Source organism: Mastomys coucha, unplaced genomic scaffold (assembly GCF_008632895.1).
Source record: "Mastomys coucha isolate ucsf_1 unplaced genomic scaffold, UCSF_Mcou_1 pScaffold16, whole genome shotgun sequence".
Classification (NCBI taxonomy): Eukaryota; Metazoa; Chordata; class Mammalia; order Rodentia; family Muridae; genus Mastomys; species Mastomys coucha.
The window spans coordinates 37,306,249-37,330,398 of record NW_022196898.1 but is presented as its reverse complement, the minus strand read 5'-3'; the positions used below and the strand labels follow the sequence as shown (position 1 = coordinate 37,330,398).

The window sequence follows — 24,150 nt, the reverse complement described above, 5'->3', positions numbered from 1 at the left end:
TGTAGCCCTGGCTGTCCTAGAACTCACTTTGTAGACCAGGCTGGCCTAAAGACTTGTTTTTCACAGGTATGAGTGGTTTGCCTGTGTGTGTGTGTGTGTGTGTGTGTTTGTACCACATGTGTTCCTGGTGCCCTGAGAGGCCAGAAGAGAGCCTCAGATCTGGAACTGAGTTACAGATGACTGTAGGCCACCATGATGGTTCTGAGAACCAAACCTGGGTCCTCTGCAAGAGCAACCAGTGTACTTAACAGCTGAGCCATCTTTCCAGCCCGACCTCTAGCCTCCACGGCAGTTTGATTAAATAGTTTGTAAGTATTTTGTGTATAAATCATCATACACTCACTGTTTCCAACCAGTATCCCAAACTCTGGTCTTTGCTTGTTGGCTGCAGGTCCTCAAGGTATTCATAATACAAATATCATTGTTGGTGACGGTGTCTAAGCTGTTAGCTGTTGGATATTCAGCAGTTACAGAGACCCACAAGGGTCCTGCCCTGGTGGAGTAGACAAAGCCTGGCATGGTGGTATACACTTGTAATCCCAGCAACTTAGAGACCGGGGGCCAGGGAGAAGAGCAGAGGGTTGATGTGGTCCCAGTCAGTCCCTGCGACAACAAACAAGACTTTCCCATGAAGCAAAGTGTCTTTGACCCCATAGCAGAGTGTACCTGCTGTTGAATCTGGGCATTTCTGTTATAGACCAAGGAGAACTGGAGAGAGGAAGTGCTAGTCTGTTTGCAGAGGCATTCCACAATGCCTCTGAGTGTTCTCAACTTGGCTATTGGAAAAATAAGAGATTCCTGGACTGAGATGTTATCGTGCCTCGGCAGTTGAGGGGCTAAAGGAACAGCAGGATCTGAAAGCTTTTCAGTCTCTAAAAGAAGATGATGTCTACCAGTATGTTGTCAGAAAGCCCTAAAGAAAGAATGTCAGAAGCCTGGGACCACAGCACCCGAGCCTCAGCGTCCCGTTACTCCTCGCATCCTGTAGTTGTGTTAGCTTTCTTTTTTTTTTTTTAAATTCATGTCCTCTCTTTTTATTAATTGCTATTATGTGCATACGTATGTACATATATATACGTGTGCTCGCTCCCACACACTTCTAGACATATAACCTGCTCAGTATGTGTAACATTCCTTATGTGTACTTTCAGGGCTATTTGGTGCTAGACAACCAATTGGTATGTTCTTCCTTGGAGAAGACAAGTTAGGGCTTTGTTAATGCTGCCTAACAATCAGAGCTTAATCTACTAGCTGTAGCTTTCTGAAGCTAGGCTTAGTGTAAGTAAAGTTGGTTCCTCTTTAAATGTTAAGGATGCCATAGTTTATAAAGCTAAGTGGAGATGAATCAAAGTCTACTGGCTCCTTCAATTCTAACTCAGAAACTGAGCTTGTAGAATATGTTGTTCTCCACCTCATCCTAAACACTTGTCGTACATGAGTCACTGTGGCAGAATTCATAGTTGTCTTTCCCACATTGATTATCTGCGCCCCTAGGACCTAGCATAGCAGTAATTGCACACAGCACCTGAAACTAGATAGTATAATCACTGCACTATACCTTTGAAAGAGATTACTGATTTCCACAATAGTACGTTTGAAGTAGCATGCCCCTCTTCCAAATATTCTGAACTGGAAATTAATGCATCTTACTTGAATTACCAACTCAGTTAATAAAAATAGCTGGAAATGTATGTAGCTCAGCTGTAGATTATATGAGAGGTCCAGGGTTCAATCCTCAACCAACCAATTAATGTACAGACAAACAAAAAATCAAAGCTCAGAAACTTGCCAGTCATGAAAACCAGCATGTTTAGGTGCCTCCCCTTAGCCTCCTGCATCTTCTATACTGACTGATGAGCAATGGTCTAGTTTTAATATTTAAGACACAGGATTTGTTATAAAGTCACCTCTGTTAGAATAGACAATTCTAAATGGACTCTCACCTATGCCACACCCATTGTCCTTAGGAGGAAGAGTGACGTCAAGGTTTCCTTCCCTGTGGAATGACTGCCTTGCACCAGCAACATGTCCCCTTTTCTCAGCAGACCCTTCACTAGTCCTGTGTTAGCTTTCTGACTCCAAGAAATTCCTGAGATAGATGAATAGGAAGAGCTTATTCTTTCCCATGGTTTAGAGGTTTCAGTCTGCAGTTGATTTGGTTGGTATCAAGCATGGAAGCCGCTCAACTCTTAACCTCCAGCCGGAAGAAGAGGAGTTGGAGTCCTAAGATCCCTCAGCCATCCAGTCCCAGTGAGCTAACTTCCTTCTACTAGAGGTTCCACCACCTTCGAGTAGCAAAGGCTGGACCATACTTTGAATACATGGACCTTTAGGAGTCATTTACTGTGCAGACTATGACAGTCCACTTTCCTCACATACAGTAGAGCTCTCAAAGATATATAGGTCTGGCTTATGGTGTGCATCCTACCTGGTGCTCACAGCATCGACCAAAACATTTGGATACTCAAGAAATGGTTCTGACCAGGCAGTGGTGGTGCACGCCTTTAATCCCAGCACTTGGGAGGCAGAGACAGACGGATTTCTGAGTTTGAGGACAGCCTGGTCTACAGAGTGTGAGTTCCAGGACAGCCAGGGCTACATGGAGAAACAGAGAAACCCTGTCTCGAACTTACCCCCCCCCCCCCGAAAAAAAAAAGCAAACATCAATTGTGCCTCAGTTGCTGCTATTTTAAACTAAAGGCAAGGAGGTGAGGGATGGGGCTTAGTGATAGAGCTTCTGTGAGGCCTAGGGTTCCACCTCCAGCCTTGGCAGTCCAGAAGAAAAACGTGCATAGTAACAAAGGTGGTTGGCATTCGGTTCTATACAGAAAGAGTGGGTTTGTATATGAGCCATAGAAACTCCCTGCCCACTCTGCAAGTGCAGATGATCTGGTCATGGTGGGGATTCATTTCTGAGTGTCCAGATCTCCCCTTACTCTGTCTTCACAGTTTCTGCCATTGTCAGTCTGTGTCATCTTAGTCATACCTCCCAAGTCCATCCTTTTGAGTCAGCCTGTGCAGGACTCAGTCTCTGCTTCAATCCTTTTGGTCCTTTTATAGTTCCTCTGTGGTGAATCATTTCATATTCTTGGGTTCAGGCTTCTTCCTTTGAATGGTGGAGTGTACATTCTAGCTGGCTCCATCGCTTCCCAGCTGAGCGACTTTGGACAAGCTTCTGTCTACCAGTTCTTGGTCATCTGAGTATTGGGGATGATGGTAACGGACAGTCATCACAAGGTTCCTATAAGGACTTGGTAAGCTAATTCACCTAGAATGCTTAGAGCAAGCCAGATACCAGTCAGTCTTCTGACTTTTCCCATGACAACTGCATCCTTGCACATCTGTACACAATACACAGCCCTTGAGTTGCACCTGAGCCTCAGTATACCTATGCTGTTCATGGAGCCCCATCCCAGTCTGCAGCCACCTCCTTAATATTCCAAGCTTATTTCCCTGAAGTCTGGTCTGTATCTCTGTGTGTGTATGGAGGCAGGAGGATAACTGTCACAACTCTGTCATCTCTTTCTACCATGTGAATCACAGGGATCAAACTTGGGTCATCAAGCTAGGCAGCAATTACCTTTACCCTTTCAGCCTTTTTGAAACATGATCACTCACTACCTTGAGACTTGACAATTAGATTAGGCTTGCAGGCCATCAGTTCCCAAGAATCCACCCAGCTCTGTCTTCTGAGGCCTGGGAATTTTACATGGGTGCTGGGTACCAAACTCAGTCCTTACGTTCATGTGGCAATTGCTATACTGAGCCGCCTCCCCAACTCCCACTTTCTCCCTCTGTTGGAGTCATGCTTTGTATTTGTGTCAGCAATGTGGGCCTGCTATGGTGTCATGCTGCTAGAGCTCAGTAAGTTGTTTGTGTTTGTGTTTGAGACAGGGTCTTATGTAGCTCACGGTGGCCCTGAACTTCTGATCTTCCACCTTCCAGATGCTGGGATTATTATATGTGCCACTGTGCCTGGATTTATTCAGTTCTGAGGATTGAATCCATGGCTTGGTGCATTCTAGGCAATTTCTCTACATCTTTAGCTGGAGAATCCCTTCTAAAGGTATCAGGACAGCTGTAACTACTGGGTGTTTTGATCTGTTGCTTTCAGAGCCTCTCTACTTTTGCATCAATCGCTGCTGCCCTCTGGTGAGCAAGCTATAGAACGTTTGAACCAAGAAGTCGGTGTGCTTGGTAGCATAAAGCAAGCCTAGCTTTTTATGCTAAAAGTTTTGGGGTTTTGTGACATCTCTCATTTGGCCCATGCTGGCCGAGAACTCGCTGTGTTTCCCCTGCCTCTGTATCCTGATATGGGACTGCAGGAGTGCACCACCACACACAACTTCTGGACTTCTTTTTACTCCCTTGGCACTGTACTCTTTTTTTTTTTTTTTTTTTTTAACTTTTGGCACTGTACTCTTGTGACACTGCCCAAGACACTTGTTGTGTCTTACCTTTTCATGTGTATGTATGAAACAGTAGGCTGTAGCTGGGCATGCACATAGAGAGCTGGAGGACAGCCAAGGTCACAGAGACCTTGTCTCAAAATAACAATGAAAAACCAAAGTGAGCAAACAAACACCAGGTTGACAGGTGACTAGTTTTCTCTGCTCTCTACAGTGAGTGCACGCTACCAAGTCCAGATCTGCTGCCAGCCATTCCACCCCACCCCATGCCACCTATCCTTGCCCCTTTTAAATACATAGCCTTTTTATATCACCCAGGATAGCCTGGAACTAACTATGTGGACTAGACTGGCCTTGAATTGTAGAGGCCTCTTCTGCCTTTTAAAGTGCTTTTAAAGCTCTGCAGCCCTGGCTTTTACATGGGCACTGGGCATCAAACATTCTTATGTGCGCATGGCAGGCTCATCACCCACTGAGTCATCTCCCCAGCCTCTGAAGTTAAATTTTGGGAAGTGAAACTAGCTCCTTCACAGTGAGTCCTTTTGTTTTCACTTTCTGGGTTATTGCATGCATATGCTCCACCACTAAGTCACACACTCGTCTTTATCCTGGGTGTTCAGAGCAGAAAATGAAATGCTGCTTCAGTGAGTTACGATGACCCATACAGATTGAGAAAATATGCTGGCTTAAAATCAACCACTGTATTCACCTCAGGACTTACTTACTTCCTTTTTTGGGGGGCGGGGGAGACAGGGTTTCTCTGTAGCCCTGGCTGTCCTGGAACTTACTCTGTAGACCAGGCTGGCCTCGAACTCAGAAATCTACCTGCCTCTGCCTCCCAAGTGTTGGGATTAAAAGCATGCGCCACCACTGCCTGACACACACTCTTTCTCCCTCTCTTTCTCTTCCTTCCTTCCTTGCTTTCTTTCTTTCATTCTTTCTTCCTTTCTTTCTAAGAATTGTTTATTATATGTGTATAAGTACACTGTTGCTGTCTTCAGACACACCAGAAGAGGGCATCACAACCCATTACAGATGGTTGTGAGCCACCATGTGATTGCTAGGAATTGAACTCAGGACCTCTGGAAGAGCAGTCAGTGCTCTTAACCCCTGAGCTGTCTCTCCAGTCCAGGCCTCAGGAATTTCTATGTATTTATTTTTTTTTAGACAGGATCTTGCTGTGTAGCTCTGGCTGGACTGGAACTCAGAGACCTGCCCGCCTGTGCTAGAATTAAAGGCATGCCTACCACAAACAGTCTTTTACTTAGTTGTTTTTTAATTCAGTTTTGTTTTTGGAAACAGTATGTTTCTGTGTGATGCAGGCTGGCTTCACATTCATTACATAGGTGAAGCTGTGAACCCTTGATCTCCTGGCTTCAACTGTCGAGTGCTGGGATTACGTGTATTGACTAGAAATGCTCTCTTAAGAGACAGGGTTTGGGGGTCTGGACCTACCACCTGAGGGAAGAGCACTTGCTTAGCCTTCACGTGGACCCGAGTTTAACCCCCAGCCCTGCAAAAAGCAAAAGTAAGAGAAAGGTTTTGCTTCTGTTGCACTCAAACTCACAGCCTCAGCAGATCCTCCTGCATCATCTGTGTAGATACTTTTAAAAAAAGATTTATTTATTTCATGTATATGCATGTACACCTGCATGCCAGAAGAAGGCATCAGATCCCATTACAGATGGTTGTGAACCACCATGTGCTTGCTGAGAATTGAACCTAGGACCTCTGGAAGAGCAGCCAGTGCTTTAACCACTGAGCCATCCCTCCAGCCCTACATAGATACTTTTATTTAGAAATTTTAAAAGAAAGATTGAATCTATCACAGTGGAATTCAGAAAGCTACTGTGTATTAGGACACCGTTGAGTAGCTTTGGAAGCCCCACTGACTCAGGCTCCACCTCTCCATTTCCTGATAACACTCGAAAGCTCATCTCAGTTTTAAACCTTAGTTTGTGGATTTCTTTGTTGGTGGTGTTGTTTTTGAGGTATACCGGATCTCATTTTGTGGCCCAGGCTGGCCTTGATCTCATGATCCTCCTACTGCCTACTGTGCAACAAGGTTGTAGATACCGACCACCGGACCCAGCTAGTCATTGGGTTCAGGGGTTTTGTTTTGTCTTAAGAAGGAGTATCGGCCGGGACAGCCAGGGCTAGAGAAACCCTGTCTTGAAAAACCAAAAAAAAAAAAAAAAAAAGAAGAAGGGGTATCATGCCAGGCAGTGGTGGCTCACGCCTTTAATCCCAGCTCTTGGGAGGCAGAGGCAGGTGGATTTCTGAGTTCGAGGCCAGCCTGGTCTACAGAGTGAGATCCAGGGCAACCAGGACAATCAAACGTGTGTTTGATTGGCCTCAAACTCCTCTGTAGCTGAGGGTAATTCCTCAGCTTGCACTCCTGATTCTTCAGCTTCTAACTCCTGATTATTGGGATTACACACTGATACCACCAGAGCTGGTCTCTGTAGTTCTGAGATTGAACCTAGGGCTTTCTGAATGCCAGGCAATCACCCAACAGTTGTAGCATCACCTGTAGTCCCAGCTCCTCGTGCTGGGCCAGAGGGTCACTGGAGCCCAGACTCTACAAAACAAACAAACCAGGGGCTGGAGAGATGGCTTGTTGCTCTTGCAAAGGGCCCAAGTCCAGTTCCCAGCACCCATGTGGTAGTTCACAGCCCTCTGAAACTCCAGGTCCAAAGGGTCCGATGTCCTTTTCTAGCCTCTTTGTCCAATAGACACGGACATGGTACACGGACATGCATGCAGGCAAAATATCCACACTAAGATGGAAATAAAATTTCAAAAAAAGAGGGGAAAGGGGGACACAGTGATAGAAGACACCCAGCATCATGAGAGCACAACACACACACACAAACACACACACACACACACACACACACACACACACACACAGGGGGAGAGAGTGAGTTCACAGTGTATTCCCAGTGGCTTCTTGGGCCTCTCTTTGCTACCCTAGATTTTTTTCTTTCTCTTTCTCTCTCTCTTTTTTTTACTTCTCCATGCAGGGCCTTGAAGCCAAGGCCTCAAGCATGTTAAGCTTATTCTATTGCTGAGCTACATCCACAGACTTCTCTTTGTTCCCCCTCTCCCCCCATCACTTTTTCTTCACGATGTATGTATTCATTGAGCCTTGCTGTGAATTACACCCTCCTGCAGCTGCAGTAGGGAGAGAGAGGTAGCAGCTGACACAGGTGCTCACTTGAAGGTGGCACTGACCAGTGTCACAGACTCCCACCATCTGAGGGTAGACATTTTTGCCTTAATATCCTTGGGTGGCTCTGCTCAGATATCAAAAGGACAATTCAGAGGGCAGATGCTGGGAACCCTTCCAGCCCACAGCCCACAGCCCACAGCAGGGTTCTAGGCATCTTGTTTTCTTCCTAGTTGTGCCAGCCACTCAGTCTGTGGCTCTGAAGAGGACTGTGGTGGACACATGATGCCTGTCCCTGCGGGCTGGGATTGAAATGGGTAATTGTGGCTTAAACATCAGGGATCCTGTTCATCTCCACAGCCCACTTAGGCATCCGGGTCAAGCCGGGCACATCTCTCCTCAGCTCCAGCAGTGGACAGGATCCATGGCAGGGGTGAAACAGACTCAGCTCACAGGTGTCACTTAAGAACTCTTCTGGGGTTCTTGTTATTGAGAATCCTATAATGTGAAGGGCCCCAGAAACATGCACGTTTCACAGGAACGGACACTATATAGAGTCCCGAGTCAGCCGGTGCCAGTGTGGGAACAGCTCAGCTGCCTTGTGGGTTTCTTGAAAACTACACTCGGGGAAGGAAAGTGATGTTTTAGAACGCGCCCATGGCCATGTGCTGGCCAGACATAAATTATACTTTCTTATAAACAATGTAATATCCTTGTGGAAAGAGATGCTGGAACCTAGATGCCCCACAGCAGTGTTGGGAACAAAGCAAAAAGGCAGCTAGGATGAGGCATGGCTCAGGCTGCCTGACTGCAGGCCTGCTCCACTCCTAGCTGCCTCTCCTAATATGGTCCTCGAGTCTGCTTGGGTGGCAGAGCCTTTCCACTCCAGCCTCCCATGGCCCTTCTGTGTAGGCTTCCTTTCTCTTCAGGACAGAGCAGGCTCTCGGCTTTGACCGGCTCTGCACTAAGAAAGTATGCTGCTTGTAAGGACACACTGCCTGATTTAAGTCCTGGGTTCGAGTCCTGCCTTCATGTTTCACTGGCTGAATGGTCTTGGCGACCACTTCATTCTTACCAGCCTCAGTTTCCTTTGTCAGGTGGGACAGCAGCATTTGTACCACCAGATTGCCCTACAGACTTCTGAAGTGTTAAGTACCTGCCTCACAAAGAGAAACCTCCCCAAACAGCCCCCACTGCTGCAGGGGCCTAAGACAGTCATCACCTGGTTGCTTAGGTTATATCTCCATGTAAAGAAACAATTCAGCTGTGGGATCTGGCCCGTAGGATTTGCCCCAACAACAACAACCACAACAACAAAGAAGGTGCTGAATGAGATAAGCCAGACCCAGAGAGATACTCATATGTGGTCAGGATGACCAGCCGAAGCTACACAAGACCTTGTTGAAATCAACAAACACAATAAAACTCCTAATAAAAGCAAGACATTGTGCTGATTTGGTGATGTTCTAGTTACTTTCCTGTTACTGTGGCAAAGCATCATGGCCAAAGAACTGATAAAAGAAAGAACTTACTTTGGGGCTCATGCTCCAAAGGGATAGTTAGAATCCATGACCATAGCAGGCAATTAGGCATATTGCAGTAACTGTAGCTGAAAGCTTACATTCTAATCCACAAACGGGAAGCAAGGAGAGAGACACTGAGAATGGTATAGCTTCTAAAACCTTGAAGCCTACCCCCAGTTACCTCCTACAACAAGGCCAGACCTAATCCTTCTCAAACAGTTGTACAAACTAGGGACCAAGTATCCAAACTTAGGAGCGATGGGGGGCTATGTTCTTTTGTGGTGATTTGAATAAGAATGGCTTCCATGTGCTTGTATGTTTGAATGCTTGGTCCCCAGTTAGTGGAACTGTTTGGAAAAGATTAGGAGGTGTGATCTTGATGGAGAAGGTGTGTCACTGGGAGTGGGCTTTGAGAATTCAGAAGCCCACACCAGCCCCGCCCCCTTCTCTCCTGCCTTTGGATCAGGATGTAAACCTCTCATCTACTTACTGTTCCAGTGCTATGCCCGTGTTTCCCACAATGATGGTCATAGACTCTCTACTACCCACTGGGACCAGGAGCCCCAAATTAAATCCTTTCTTTTATAAGACTTGCCTTGGTCATGGTGTCTCTTCGCAGCAATAAAACACTAATAAAGACATCATTCAAACCACCATAATGACCTGCTTTTATTTATTTATTTTTTAGTTTTTTAGTTTTTTTTTCGAGACAGGGTTTCTCTGTATGACCTGCTTTTATTTTTATTGTGTTTATTTTGACTGGGTATCCTGTAACTTAGGCTGGTCTTGAACTTACTGTGTAGCTGAGGGTGACCTTGAACTTCTGATCCTAACTACTGGGAATTAAACAACAGTTTCATGCGTGTTATAGGCAAGCACTCTACCAACTGAACTACATCTCTAGCCCCATAACCTATTTGTAAATACTGCTAGAGCCCTAGTTGGGAGTAGAAGTAGCTTACCTGTGACTTGAGTACAGATCTACATCCACAGCCATTACCCCAGTCTCAGTGACAAAACTGAATCTTGTGTTAAAAACACAGAGGCAACCAAGCAGTGGTGGCACATGCCTTTAATTCCAGCACTTGGGAGGCAGAGGCAGGCGGATTTCTGAGTTCGAGGCCAGCCTGGTCTACAGAGTGAGTTCCAGGACAGCCAGGGCTACACAGAGAAACCCTGTCTCAAAAAAACACAAAAACAAAACAAAACAAAAAAACCAGAGGCAAGTAGCTGGGTGCTGATCACCAAGGTGAGTGGCGGGGTGCTGATGACCCTGACTTTGCCTGTCCCCTCCTTACAGCTATGAGAGATTCGCCAGCTGTTACAAACCCTTCTACCAGCTGAACCCTGAGGTCACACAGTATATCTATGACAAGTTTGTGGCTCAGTTGCAGACATCCATCCGGGTGAGTGGCACAGTGGCCAGAAGGCCTGCTTTCATTAGGTTTTGCTCTACATTCAGGTCCTTAAAGATGGCAGCTTATGAGCTGTCTCTGTCTGCTCACCTCCTAGAACTGCCATCCAGTACCGTAGCTGTAGCACCAACTAACTCTGCCTCCAAACAATGTGGAGCTTAAAAGCCCCCTGCTCTGATTGCCAGCCAAGGCAGTGTGTGCTCAACCAGGGCAATACAGGCCTTTTGCACCCCCAGCTTCTGAAGAGACCTTTCATAACCCGAGGAGTAAACTAGGAATAATATTAAACTAGTTTAATAAATGTTCCTATTTTAGATTTTATTCTTAGTTCTAAAAACCACACACTGTAGAGAAATTGGGCTATTCAGGAGGGTGATCAAAATTAGTGTACATCCTCTAAGTGTGGTTAGCAGTTCAGCAGACTTCCACCAAGGGCACGCATGACATGAGGTCTTTCTTCCTCTCTGCTCAGGAGGAAATCTCAGAAATCAAAGAGGAGGGGAACCTAGAAGCCGTACTGAACTCCCTGGATAAGATCATAGAAGAAGGCAAAGACCACGGAGAGCCAGCCTGGTGAGCCTGGGGAGAGGGTTCCTCAGCAGGGGGCCACAGTGTCTGGGAGGAGACTAACTCTCACCCATATCTGAGTTCCTGAACTCCTGATCTCTGAAAGAGGACTGTTTGCGGCCTTCCTGGGACCTTGGGGCCTTAGGAGCAAGCAGAAGGGAGGGCCAGGGGCCGGGGCCAGATAGTGAGGTTACATGGACAGATTAGATGACCAGACACATGGCTTTGATTGTTTGTTCAACAAATAATCAGGAAGTATGTACTGTCCGCTCAATGTGGTTAAAGAGGCCAGAGATTCAATAGTGAACAGGCTACCCTCTGCAGCTGCTGTCTGGACATGGGTATCTGGTGTGCCATGCACAGGAAAAAGAAGTGACTAGGGTGAGGAGTGAAAGACAGGAGGCCATCACCACCAGAGTGGCCTGGGCTCCAGGAGCCTTCTGCTTCCTGCCTGTACCTGACAGCTCCCAGGCTAGAGCTGCCATATACCTTTTTTTTTTCCCTATATTTGTCAGGAGCCATAATAGGACAAGCTAATAACTAGCAGGTGATCATACCTGCTTCAGATTATTATATAATCTGCGACAGGTTAGCCTTTATTAAGCAAGGCTGTAAGGGACTAATTTTAGGAAAGATTCCTGTTATTAATATACTTTTGTTTTGTTTTTTGAGACAGGGTTTCTCTGTGTAGCTCTGGCTGTCCTGGAGCTCACTCTGTAGTTCAGACTGGCCTCGAACTCAGAAATCCACCTGCCTCTGCCTCCTGGGATTAAGGGCGTGCGCCACTACCGCCCGGCGATATACAAAACAAAAACAAAGACTTTATGCTGATCCTATAAGAATTCCTAAAATTGTATCAGTGATTATTAAGCTCTTTTATAATGGGACTGCTATTAGGTCCTTTTTTGATAGTCAAAACTGCAATGAGAACTCTTCCAGTCTCCCAAGTGTCAGTAGTTAATTGCTCCTAGATGGTAACCAGACTTTCTCCTACTCAGAGCACATTCCAAGAGATTGTAAAACAATTACCCAAAGGTCATAAAAGGGGGACTAACAATTTATTATAGGTGCTAGCGTCAGAAGGTAAAATGCTGACTGGGTTTATCTATACAAAAACTTTACTTATGGTTTTAAACCTTCTGTGATCCTGTGGAGCTGAGACAGGTGATGGATGTCTCTAGCTAGATAATTACTCCTAATGGATATGCATGTAAACATTCTCTGTTGTAAATGTCTGTTTCAATTTATGATTTGATTTTCTATGTGAACTTTTTTTTAAATCTTTGTTGTTGTTGTTGTTGTTGTTTTTTGTTTTTGAGACAGGGTTTCTCTATGTAGCCCTGGCTGTCCCTGGAACTCACTCTGTAGACCAGGCTGGCCTCGAACTCAGAAATCCACCTGCCTCTGCTTCCCAAGTGCTGGGATTAAAGGCGTGCGCCACCACTGCCTGGCCTGTGTGAACTTTTTTTTTTTTTTTAAGATTTATTTACTTATTTTATGTGTATGAATACACTGTAGCTGTATAGATGGCCATGAGCCATCATGTGGCTGCTGGGAATTGAACTCAGGACAGCCCCGCTCACTCCGTCCCCGCTCGCTCTGGTAGAATTCACTGTAGTTGTCTTCAGACACACCAGAAGAAGGCATCAGATCTCACTGCGGGTGGTTGTGTGCCACCATGTGGTTGCTGGGATTTGAACTCAGGACCTTCAGAAGAGCAGTCAGCGCTCTTACCCGCTGAGCCATCTCACCAGCCCTTGATGAACTTTTTTACATGTGATCATGTATTCTGAAAGATGTTTAATGGCTAAGGACAAAGAGAAGAGTCAGAACTGGGGACTGAGGTGAGAGGAACAGAGGCGAGAAGAACTGAGCTGAGAGGAACCGAGCTAAGGAGAAGTTTTTAGACAACATTTTTTTGATTAGAAGGAGAATGCAGAGTGGAATAACTTAGAAACTATAGGTAACATAAAATACTAAGAGAGCAATGTACAGAATGCAGAGGGAAAAAGGAAAAAAAGAAGATGCTGCAGAGAACAGAAGGAGCAGGCAGGCTCCTCCTTACCATGGGACAGAATAGGTCCCATAGTAAGAACAAGGCAGGCTTAGTCTTATCAAAAGAAACAAAGCTTTTTTCTTTCGTTTTTGTTTTTTTGTTTTTGTTTTTTTGTGATGGGTTTCTCTGTGTTGCCCTGGCTGTCCTGGAACTCACTCTGTAGACCAGGCTGGCCTTGAACTCAGAAATCTGCCTGCCTCTGCCTCCTGCCAAGTGCAGGGAATAAAGGCATGCGCCACCACTGCCCAAAGCTTTTTTTCTTACAAACATGGATTCAATTCATTTAGCATTAAAAGGGTAGAAGCCTTTCTTTCTCTATGTAATAAAGATTGGAGCTCCATTTTTCATCCAGAATGAGTGAGTTCTTTCTGAATTGGTGCTTGGTCTTTTGCTCCATATGCATATGTAAGTATGGATGTGTGTGTAAGTATGTAATTGTGAGAATGCATGCAAACTGGGCCCAGCTGGGTATGAATGGATATATATAAATGAAAAAATGATCATGAATCTGTATATGAATTCATGTGAGATTATCCATATTTGCTTATGTAAAAGTTTTTCCTTCTTCAAGTGTTATTCTGTTCTCCTGGTTCAATAGAAGTTTATTGCTCCACACTTCCCCCTAGCCTGACAAGCAGGAGGCATCTGGACAATGGGGAAAAGGCTCTAGCAATGAATCCTTTACTTAATCTCCTGCTGTTTTAGGATGAGGTCCTAAGTGCCAGAAACTGCAGTGTCTGGCCTCAGAGGATCACAGAAGGCAGGTCAGCTACAAAAGCATAGTAACTTAGATAAGTAAACTTTTTATTTCTTATACAGCAACCCTAAATTTCTTGTAAGACAGTCTTAACCCCAGAATCTCATAAGAGCAAGTCTTACCTCCCACCCCCGCCTACGCTTCCCCTTCTGCTGCCTCAAGAAGAACTGACAAGAAAGAAGAAACACCCCGTCAGGGTTGGACCCCAGCATATAGTATTAGGCATTGAATGTAAGGTCTTGGGCATGCTAGGGCAGGATTCTACTGCTAAGCTATATCCTTAGCTGTAGCCCGCGCAGTCGTCTCGCCGGGAAGAAGACACGCGGACACTAGGTTCCTTCTGCAGCAACGTTTTATTGTCTCCATCCATAGGGAAAAAAGGGTCGAGCCCAAAATCCGCACTGCTTATATACACCACAGTGCGGTGTATCTGCCCACAGCGTGGCGTGTCTGCTCATGATTGGCTGTTCGCTCATTACCCTACGTAACGCCCTGGGATGGGCCGTGACATGGCGTCCTTTTCACTCCATGCACATGCACAAACAGTTGTCCACTAGGAGTTAACAGCGGAAGTAGGTGCCATCCCGCCATGGCGAATGCCTCTCAAGATTCACGGCTCCCCACACTTAGCCCTTTCTACATTTTATTGTGATACTGGGTTTCACTTAGTTCCCTCTGCTGGGGCCTGTACAGATGGCTCAGTGGTTAAGAATACTGGCTGCTATTCTTACAAACCAGAATTTGGTTCCTAGCATGTTTATAACAATTCTCAACTCTAACTTAGGGAATCCAAAGCCCTCTTCTGGTTCCACCAGCACCAGGCACTCATGTGGTACACATGCAGGCAAAACACCATACACATAAAATAAAATTTATTATTTTATTTAATTAATTTATTTTGAGATAGGATTTTTCTGTGTATTCCTGGCTGTCTTGGAACTCATTTTGTATGTAGACAAACCTGGCCTCCAACTCATGGAAATTCTCCTGCCTTTGTCTCTGTCTCCCAAGTCCTGGGACTAAGGGTGTGCAACACCACCTCTGGCTGCTTCAGCCACACTGAGAGGACAGTACATACTATTTTTAAACTTCACTCATCTAGCCTTGAACTCACTAGGTCAGGTTGACTGTGACTTTTTTTTTAAGATTGATCTCTTCCGTATATGAATGTTTTGCCTACACTTGTGTCTGCACCACTTTCTTGTTTGGTATATCAGAAGAGGGCAACAGCATTGGAACTGGAGTTACCAACAGTTGTAAGCCTCCCTGTAGTGCTGAGAATCAAACTCAGGACCTCTGGAAGAGTAGCCAGGCCTCTTAATCTCTGAGCCATCTCTCCAGCCATGAAGTTTTTTATTGTTGGTGGTTTGGGCTTTTTTAGACAGGGCCTTATTATGTAGCCCTGGCTAGCCTGGAACTTACTGTGTAGATGAGAAATCACAAAGGTTTGCCTGGAAGTAGAGTGTGCCCAGTAGTCCTGATCTGTACTAAGCCTTGACCCTTCTGCTGAAGTGTCTCAGGTACTATAGGTTACTGTGGACCGCCAGGCCCAGCCTGGAGATCTTTTTCATTCTTGTCTTTGTACACGCCTTTAATCCCAGCACTTAGGAGGCAGAGGCAGGCAGATCTTTGTGAGTTTGAGGGCATCCTGGCCTAAATAGTAAGTTCCAGACATCCAGGGCTACACAGAAAAACAGAAAACAACTAAAAAAATGATAATGGCATGACTCAGCCTAGATCCCACAGGCCACAGCATACAGGCAAGTAGAGAAGGCAGCCTGGGATCAGTAGGTGGCCTGGGACTACAGTGCCCATGGCGCTTCTCCCTGTGATGCTGTCAGCAGAGGGGCCAAGTAGGTAGCTCTCTGCAGGTCAAGTACAAGTGGCTGCTTATTTGTGGATCCTCTGGCCCAGTCAGCCCAGAGAACCCCAGTAGCCAGAACAGCAGCTCCAAGCTCAGGTCCTCTTTGCAGTTCTTGAGGGGAGTATGCCACAGGAAATGTGTGGGGTCAGAGGAGAGCTGGAGTTTTATAACTGAAAAGGAATTTATAGAACAGCAGGGCTTGCTTGCTGACTCGGCTTGTTCCCTAGAACATCCATCCACACCTACTTGTAACTGGACTCATGGCTTTGTGGGTGCTTCTTTCTTCCACTCCTTTAATCCTTCCCTTTCAGCCCTAACTCTAGGCAGGAGAGAAAAGGGACAGAGGGACAAGTGGCAATACACTACTTCCTGCTGATCTTCCGTGGCAGGATATCTAATTTCTTCCTTTTCATTTCTTTGCACATGACTACTTGACAAACCACAACCAACAACAATCAACAATATCCCAGTACCACCCAGCCAACCAGCCACAGAAGCAACCCAACTCTTGAGGCTCTAGCATTTATATATCCTCTGAAAGGTGCCCAGAATTCCAAATGTCACACACTCACAAAAACTTGGGGGTTTATCTGCTGGCAAGACCACACCCCTGCAAGAGCGTGAGGCAAGTCACAGTCATCTGCTGAGAAGCAGCCCTGTACCCCACTCCTGGGGTTAAAACAAAAACACTTTTATAATACTTTTGTGTTTTTAAAAAAACAAAATTCTCACTACGCCTACTAGCTCTTACAGGGTCTCTGAGAGTCTGGGTATGTCTGAGGAGCTACCAGTCTGGGAAAGGTCACTTTGCCTCTACCCCTGATCTCCCTCACTCATATAGCCTCTTGGGGTAGTGAACCAGCCTGGACACATGCTCATAAGGACAGACACAAGGTCTGGAGAGTTCTGGAGTGCTGGGGATGGGTGAGTGTGTGGAGTAGCAGACTGTAAGGGGAGACCTGGAGGGCTGCCTCTAGGCAGGGAGCCAGAGTTTCCATCAGGAGCAGGTTTGGGAGGTAAAGGGATGCCAGAAGAGTCCTAGCCTAGCACAAGACTTGAAGCAGGACTGTCACTGATTAGTTTAGAGAGAAGGTCCCTATATGCTTAGATTCCTCCCCCGTCCCCTGGGACCCATGTGCCCTGCCCCCCAGGAGACCCAGTGGAATCCCAGAGAAAGACCTGTGCAGTGTCATGGCACCCTACTTCCTGAAGCAACAGGATACCCTTTGCCGTCAAGTGCGGAAACAGGAAGCCAAGAACCAGGAACTGGCCGACGCTGTCCTGGCAGGGCGCCGGCAGGTGGAGGAGCTGCAGCAGCAGGTTCGGGCCCTCCAGCAAACATGGCAGGCAAGTGTTTGGCTCAGGTGATTTTGTCTTGTCTCAGCCTCCCTGTGTTGGGGGGCTTCCTTTTTCCCAGCCTAAGGGATTGCATTGGGAGTGAGCTATGCTCACAGCAGCAGTCACCCAGCACCTTTGCTGGAACCTGTGGGGTTGGCTCCTCAGTGCCTGTGCTGAAGTCCATTCACAGCCCACGTTCCTGTGCAGCTGCTAGGTGAGTGTGGGCAGAAAGGACAAGAGCCTGGACCTCTGTCCAGGTGAAGCCCACACTCAAGTGCAGTGGTGCAGCTAATGCTGTATGCAGACACCGCCAGTGCCCCCAAACAGCATGCATTCCTACCCCTCCTATAGTGGCTCACAACTGCCATAACTACAGTTCCAAGGGATCTGTCATCTTCTGGCCACTGGCACATGGAAACAGGTGGCAGCAAGCATGTGTCCCTTGGGGAAAAGCCAACTTCTGAAGCTGATCCCAAAGGACTTTTTTTTTTTTTTTTAGAAAGTTGAAATATTTCACTTATTTATTATATGTAAGTACACTTCAGACACTCCAGAAGAGGGCGTCAGATCTCATTACAGATGGTTGTGAGCCACTATGTGGTTGCTGGGATTTGAACTCAGAACCTTTGGAAGAGCAGTCAGTGCTCTTAACCCCTGAGCCATCTCTCCAGCCCCCCAGATGACTTTTAAGGCAGTGGAGCTGGGTGGTGTGCAGGTGGCAGGTGTGACTGGGGTGGTGAGATGCTTCTTAGTGGCTCCAGGTACAGTTCCAAGGGTCTCAGAAGGGCCCAAGTAACAGTATTACTACCAGGTCCTCTTCATCTGTCATAGATCCCCAGTCTGTGTCTAATACACTGCAGTGGACAGTTACCATGTAAGGCTTAGATCATCCCGATTCTGAGGATCATGGTTTCCAGGTTCCTTCTGGCTTTTTCTTCCTGTGAGCAGTGAGCTACAGCCTGCCCTAGTCTCAGACAGGTAGCAGCAGGTGGGAGACCTGTCCCCATCCCCTCCAGTCTCCATCCTCATGAGGCTCGTTAGCACTCCCTTTCCCCTGGATAATAAAATGTCCCCAAACCTGTCAGCTGCTCCAGTAGCCATAGCTCCAGCTCAGCTCTCATCCAGGTCCTGTCTGAAGCGCAGTAGCTGCATAGGCTGTTTGGTGTGGGACCTGTGTGAGAGCTCAGAGCCCCTTTACACTGTCTCAGTTCTCAGTGAGTGAGCACTTACTTAGATGCCTAGGCCCCGGGTTGGAATTTGAGCACTAGGGGGACTAAGTTTCTGCAGTGAGGACAAAGGACCTGCAGCCACCTTTGGGAGTCATTGAATGTGGAGAGGCCCAGGAGAGGTGGCTAGGTCATCCAGACTGCCGTAAATACCATAAATGCCATAAACTGGGAATTACCACTTGGCCTTCCTGGCACACCCGCCCAAGACCAGTAATATGAGCCACAGAGCATTCGTACTGTTCTAGGGGGACCTGGGTTGGAGTGGGGCCTGGCACACGGGTATGCTTGTCTCTTCCCACATGGCTGTCCTCTTCCTTGGTTCCAGGCTCTACACAGAGAGCAGAGGGAGCTGCTGTCGGTGCTGAGGGCGCCGGAGTGAACAGCCTCTGAGCCCCAGAGCCGGTCCCTGTAGAGCACTTGTGGAGCCAGTTTCCAGGTAGTAATGGCGTCCCCTCCACTGCTTAGGTTCTGGTGGGGTCACACTACCTTCAGATTCCTGCCGCCATCTTCTGCCTGCAAGACTGGGACTCCCACCCTGGCCACCAGACACTAGGCTTTGTCTTCTGGAGTTGCAGCCAGCACTGCCCCATGCCCTCCTGATTCCCCAGCCCTCCCTGGATGGGATTTGGGTAGTGTTTCAGTCTTCACTGATTGCTGCCTTGTTGACTTGCTCATGGTCCCTTGCCATGTTCTCCCTGACTGATTGCTGCCTTGCTGGCTAGCCCAAGGGCCCTTGCCATGTTCTCCCCATATCCATAAATAAACTTCCTTTCCCACACTGTAATCTGTGAGGATGCTTCCTTGCCAGGCGTCTGGGGTCAGGACCACTTCTGGGCATCTGAACTCTGTCTGAGGGCTCTGGAAGCCTACAGCCAAGAGTGGGTTGTTCTGATGCCACCCCATACAGGGGGCAGCAGGACCTAGGGCTCCCTGAGGTCAGGGTGAGCTGTCCTGTGCTGCTCTCTGGGGCATAGAGAGTGATGAGGCTGCAGGTAACTGAGTACTTAACCTGTCTCTCCCACCCCACTCTTCCCCCCAGGCTCATCAGTGGGAGGGCCAGTCCTTCCTAGGGCGGGGCAGACAGTCCTCTCTCCTGCCTGAGAGCCTCACCTTAACCAGGGGCTGCTTGGTTAGATCTGTCTGTGAGATCCTAAGGACAGAAAAGTCACTCTAGTGGTCTTTCCTCTGCCCCTGTCTCCATAAACAGCCTGGGCCCTTCTTCCAGCTGCTCTTCAGGAAAGCTCCAGGGTTTATCCCTCTGGGCACTCTGCTTCCTGCCTACCTGGCCTGTGTTATTTCAATTCAGGTTGGTGGGTGAGTTACCAAAGACAGGTCAGGGGTAGGCTGGGAAAAACAAGGGTGTAATTAAATTCTGATTGTTTTGGAGCAAGGAAATTCAAAAACCAAATGTCCTTTTCTCCTTCTGCTTTGCCATCACCCTGATATGGGTGGCAGGCCTTGGGGAGTCAGATATAAATTCTCTCCTATCCAATGGAAAACATCCCAAAATATCCTTATTAACCATAAAACAAATTGGCATAAAATCAGCAATACTTGAATAATTAAAATTAACACATTTTTCTTTTTTCTTTTTTTTAGTTTTTCGAGACAGGGATTCCTGTATAGCCCTGGCTGTCCTGGAACTCATTCTGTAGACCAGGTTGGCCTTGAACTCAGAAATCCGCCTGCCTTTGCCTCCCAAGTGCTGGGATTAAAGGTGAGCGCCACTACTGCCTGGCTTACATTTTTCTTTAAAATTGAATTACTCTCTCCTCCTGAAATATTAGTATCAATAATAACCCTGACAGGGCCATGGTCCCAAGTAGTAAGATGAGAAAGTGGAGGATCAGGCAAATAAATCCAATAAAAATCAGAAGCATAACAAAAGTGATAAATATCACCTGCAAAATCAACGGAGACCCTCTCTCTTTCTCTCTCTTTCTCTCTCTCTTTCTCTCTCTCCCTCTTTCCGATACTGCCCCCTCTCTCCCTCTCAATTAAACCTCTTACATGTGAAAAAAAAATCTACGGAGAAAGCATAGCAAGAGAAGATTGCTAGGTGTGAAAATCACTCCGGCTTCCTGCACCACTGAAAGCGCGTGAGGAGAAAGGAGAAGGAGTTGATCCCCACATGGCAGATGAGCTTCTGGTTCAGCAGTGGTGGCTTCGCTCATGAGGGCAATTGAGTCAGGCAGGAAGGTCTCAACATACGCAGGTGGTGCACTTGCCATTGTCTCAGACTGGGCCAGGCTCTTTGCCTTGTTATCTTGAGGTGATTGGGGTCTGCATCCTGTGGGAAGACACAAGCATGGCCTCTGCCTATGACAAAAGACCTCCGAACCTTTCCATGTGGAGGACAACACGTCCTTCTACTTTACCAAGGGATATACAGAACCTAAAGAGTCCCAATGTCTTTGGGTTCATGAATGACCTTCATTATTTTTATTTAAATAATTTAATACAAAAAGACAATGAGAGCCGGGTGATGGTGGCGCACGCTTTTAATCCCAGCACTTGGGAGGCAGAGGCAGGCAGATTTCTGAGTTCGAGGCCAGCCTGGTCTACAGAGTGAGTTCCAGGACAGCCAGGCCTACACAGAGAAACCCTGTCTCGAAAAAAAAAAAAAAAAAAGTAAAACACATCTGATCCAACACACCAGAGCATAAAGGGCAATGTAGGAATGACAAAAGGCTGGAAGGCTCCTGCATCTTCACCAGCCTTTTAATGAAGGATCTTTGAACTACAAGCCTCATTAGAGGCCATGCCTACTCCAGCTAAATTGGATGCAGTTATCTGAGTTGGCCAGACATTGGACCAATCCTTTCCTGAAACACATGAAATATCAGCTCCTGTGTCTAGCAATCCCTTGATAGGTGCTCCCTGTACCAATAAAGTTTTAAGTGGTCTTGTCTTAAGTAATTTCTTCTACCTAAAATACCATATTATCAGACCCAAAGGCAGTATCTCCTCTTTCTAGGGCAGTAATAGAATTTCCTTTCCTAATCAATGGGAGGAGAAGCAACTCAGCAATTCTTTGTCCTGAATGAATTTGTAAGGTATGAGGAGGAGGAGCTATGATAACCTAAATTTCACCAGTATAGTTAGCATCAATAACCCCAGAATCACATGAATCCCCTGAAAAGATGTGGAACTCTGACCCAAAACAAGACTGACCCATAGAGTTAGGTGGCAAGGGTCCATAGACTCCCATAGGTATTAATGTAGGTGGGGAGACCTCAGTTAATACGTAGTCGGAGGTGGCACTGAGGTCCAATCCTGCACTCCCTGGGACAGCACGGAACAAGGTGTCAATTGTTCACCAAGTTGAGGCAGGAGGTCCCTATTGTTTGAGGGGCCTGGGACTGAGCCAGCCCTTGGTTTCCCTGTGGAGGGGCTATGAGAGGCTGCCCGTCTCTGAAAACTCAACCTGCATTGCTGGTGAAATCCTTTTTGGCAAAGAGGACAAAGAGTAGCAGGAACTGTTCCTGAAGGCACTGGAGCCAGCTTTGCAGGAGCAGGGAACTGACTTCGCTTTTAAGAAGACAGTCTAATCCAAAATGCCCCTGCTGACCACAAGAAAAACAGACCCCAGAACTGGACTTCCCCTTTTTTGTTTATTGAACAGGTGCTATCCTGGGGCCATTCTCTGTATTGCCCATACCAAATGCCATATCCCGTACCAAATGCCATATCCTGTACCAAGTGCCATATCCTGTACCAAATGCCATATCCTGTACCAAGTGCCATACCCTGCACCACAGCAGGGGAAAATTCAGCACAATAGCGAATAAAACAAGAGTGGATCCTCTTCTTCTGCCTTTTTGGTAAAGCCTGACAATTTTTATTAGTGTTTTCATAGTCCGATTGTTTGATTATTATGTCATCTGAAGGTCCCTCAGGGACCACTTCCATTGATCTGGCCACAAAATCTGCATAAGGTTCTTCATCTTCCTGCTTAAGCTCAACCCAGGGAACAACCTTAGTATGACCACTGGGCAGAGCTTGCCAAGCTCGGACAGCACTAGCAGTAATGTCTTTAGGAAGAGGAGCTGGTATAGCCAATGGAGCATCCAGAGCGGCCCATTTGCCCAGGCCTGCATAGAGAGGAAAGCTTTTATCCTCCCATTCTTGGGGTTTTATCCCCTTAGACTGCAGAAGCCCTCTAATTTCATCCTCATATCCAACTTTCCACAACAGAAATTGGCCTCCTGAAAGACAGGATTGTGCCAATGTTTGCCAGTCAGAGGGAGGCGTAGGGTACGTGCTAGATTTTCCACAAGAGATAAAATATAAGTAGCAGTAGGCTGGTATTTAGACACTCCCTCCTTTAATTCCTTAATCAACTTGTAAGATATGAGCTCGCTCTCTTGCTGGGCAGTGGTGGTGCACGCCTTTAATCCCAGCACTTGGGAGGCAGAGACAGGTGGATTTCTGAGTTCAAGGCCAGCCTGGTCTACAGAGTGAGTTTCAGGACAGCCAGGACTACACAGAGAAACCCTGTCTCGACAAACAAACAAACAAACAAAAGGGCTCCCATTCAGGCTCTCCACCCTCAAGAAGGATAGGAAAGCATTGAAAAAGAGAACCTTCCTGCCAGCTCCCCCCACCCCCCGTTTTCTAGATTCTCTGGCAGCAGCAGCCATGACGAGCATTGAGGGGGCCAATCAGGATTATGACACTTAGCTGCTGCTTCCTGTAAATCAAAGGTATCCCTGAATCTAGGAGTTTACCATCCTCATTTTCAGAAGAGTCAGGGGAAGTACCCACCAATTCCACCATGTAATTTTTTTTGCAGGAGAGGGACGAGACCCACATTTCTTAGGTTTTTGAAATTAAAGGTGTACACTCTCCTGCCACACTCCCAGCGGTGGAACCAGAAGGTGAGTTTGGTAAGTGAGTGACCCATGCATGACCACTACCAAGAACCACAAACCAGTAGCTAACCACATTTTCTGGGGTGGCATCCTCCTCATCTGAGTGTCCAAGAATCCACTGTTTAATGTCTATCCCTATCTTTTTCCAGGCTCCCTCATCTAATGTGCCTTTCTGGGGAAGCCAAGGACTAGTTCCTTTTAACAAACTGCATGAATTCACTTAAATGTTGAATGTTGTTGCTCAAAAGGAATACCTTTTTTTTTTTTTTTTTTTTGGTTTTTCAAGACAGGGTTTCTCTGTGTAGTCCTGGCTGTCCTGGAACTCACTCTGTAGACCAGTCTGACCTCGAACTCAAACTCAGAAATCCACCTGCCTCTGCCTCCCAAGTGCTGGGATTAAAGGCATGTGCCACCACCGCCCGCTAGGAATACCTCTTTTTAATAATAATCTCTTTAATATCCTTTTATATATCACTCAGAAGATTCACTTTGTCCCTTTTGAGTCAGGGGAGAAGGAAACAGTACCCACATCTTTCCCGCCTCATTAATCTTTGACCATGGCGGAGGAGGGGGTTGGGCGAGGTGTCCACAGAACTCCCCGAGTGGGTCCTTACCAGCTCAAATCATGCCTTCTACTCACCCTAAAGGTCCAAGAGCCACACATTTGGGTGCCACCTATGCTGGGGTCCAGCCTTCATAAGAGTTGGGGTCATCAAGGACTAGGGATACCTAGTAAGTGAATAAGAAAACACACAATTGGGCTGGAGAGGTGGCTCAGCGGTTAAGAGCACCAACTGCTCTTCCAGAGGTCCTGCGTTCAATTTCCAGCAACCACATGGTGGCTCAGAACCATTTGTAATGAGATCTGATGCCCTCTTCTGGTGTGTGTCTGAAGACAGCAGCAATGTAGCCATATACATAAAATAAGTAAATAAATCTTTAAAAA

At 46.8% G+C, this 24,150-nt stretch overlaps 1 protein-coding gene across 4 annotated transcripts in view; it reads left to right on the top strand.

Moving 5' to 3' along the window:
• LOC116093125 (polyamine-modulated factor 1) overlaps positions 1-24,150 on the top strand; it is a 28,268-nt gene that overhangs the window by 2,230 nt on the left and 1,888 nt on the right. The window contains exons 2-5 of one of the 4 annotated variants that reach the window (XM_031374384.1): positions 10,405-10,510; positions 10,992-11,092; positions 16,976-17,110; positions 18,656-19,114. In XM_031374384.1, the coding sequence (XP_031230244.1) occupies positions 10,405-10,510; positions 10,992-11,092; positions 16,976-17,110; positions 18,656-18,695 (382 nt within the window). In that variant the 3' untranslated portion in view covers positions 18,696-19,114. Of the gene's footprint in view, positions 1-10,404; positions 10,511-10,991; positions 11,093-16,914; positions 17,111-18,655; positions 19,115-23,125; positions 23,220-24,150 lie in introns of those variants that run through there. The other 3 variants (XM_031374381.1, XM_031374383.1, XM_031374382.1) reach the window with 3 other exon arrangements.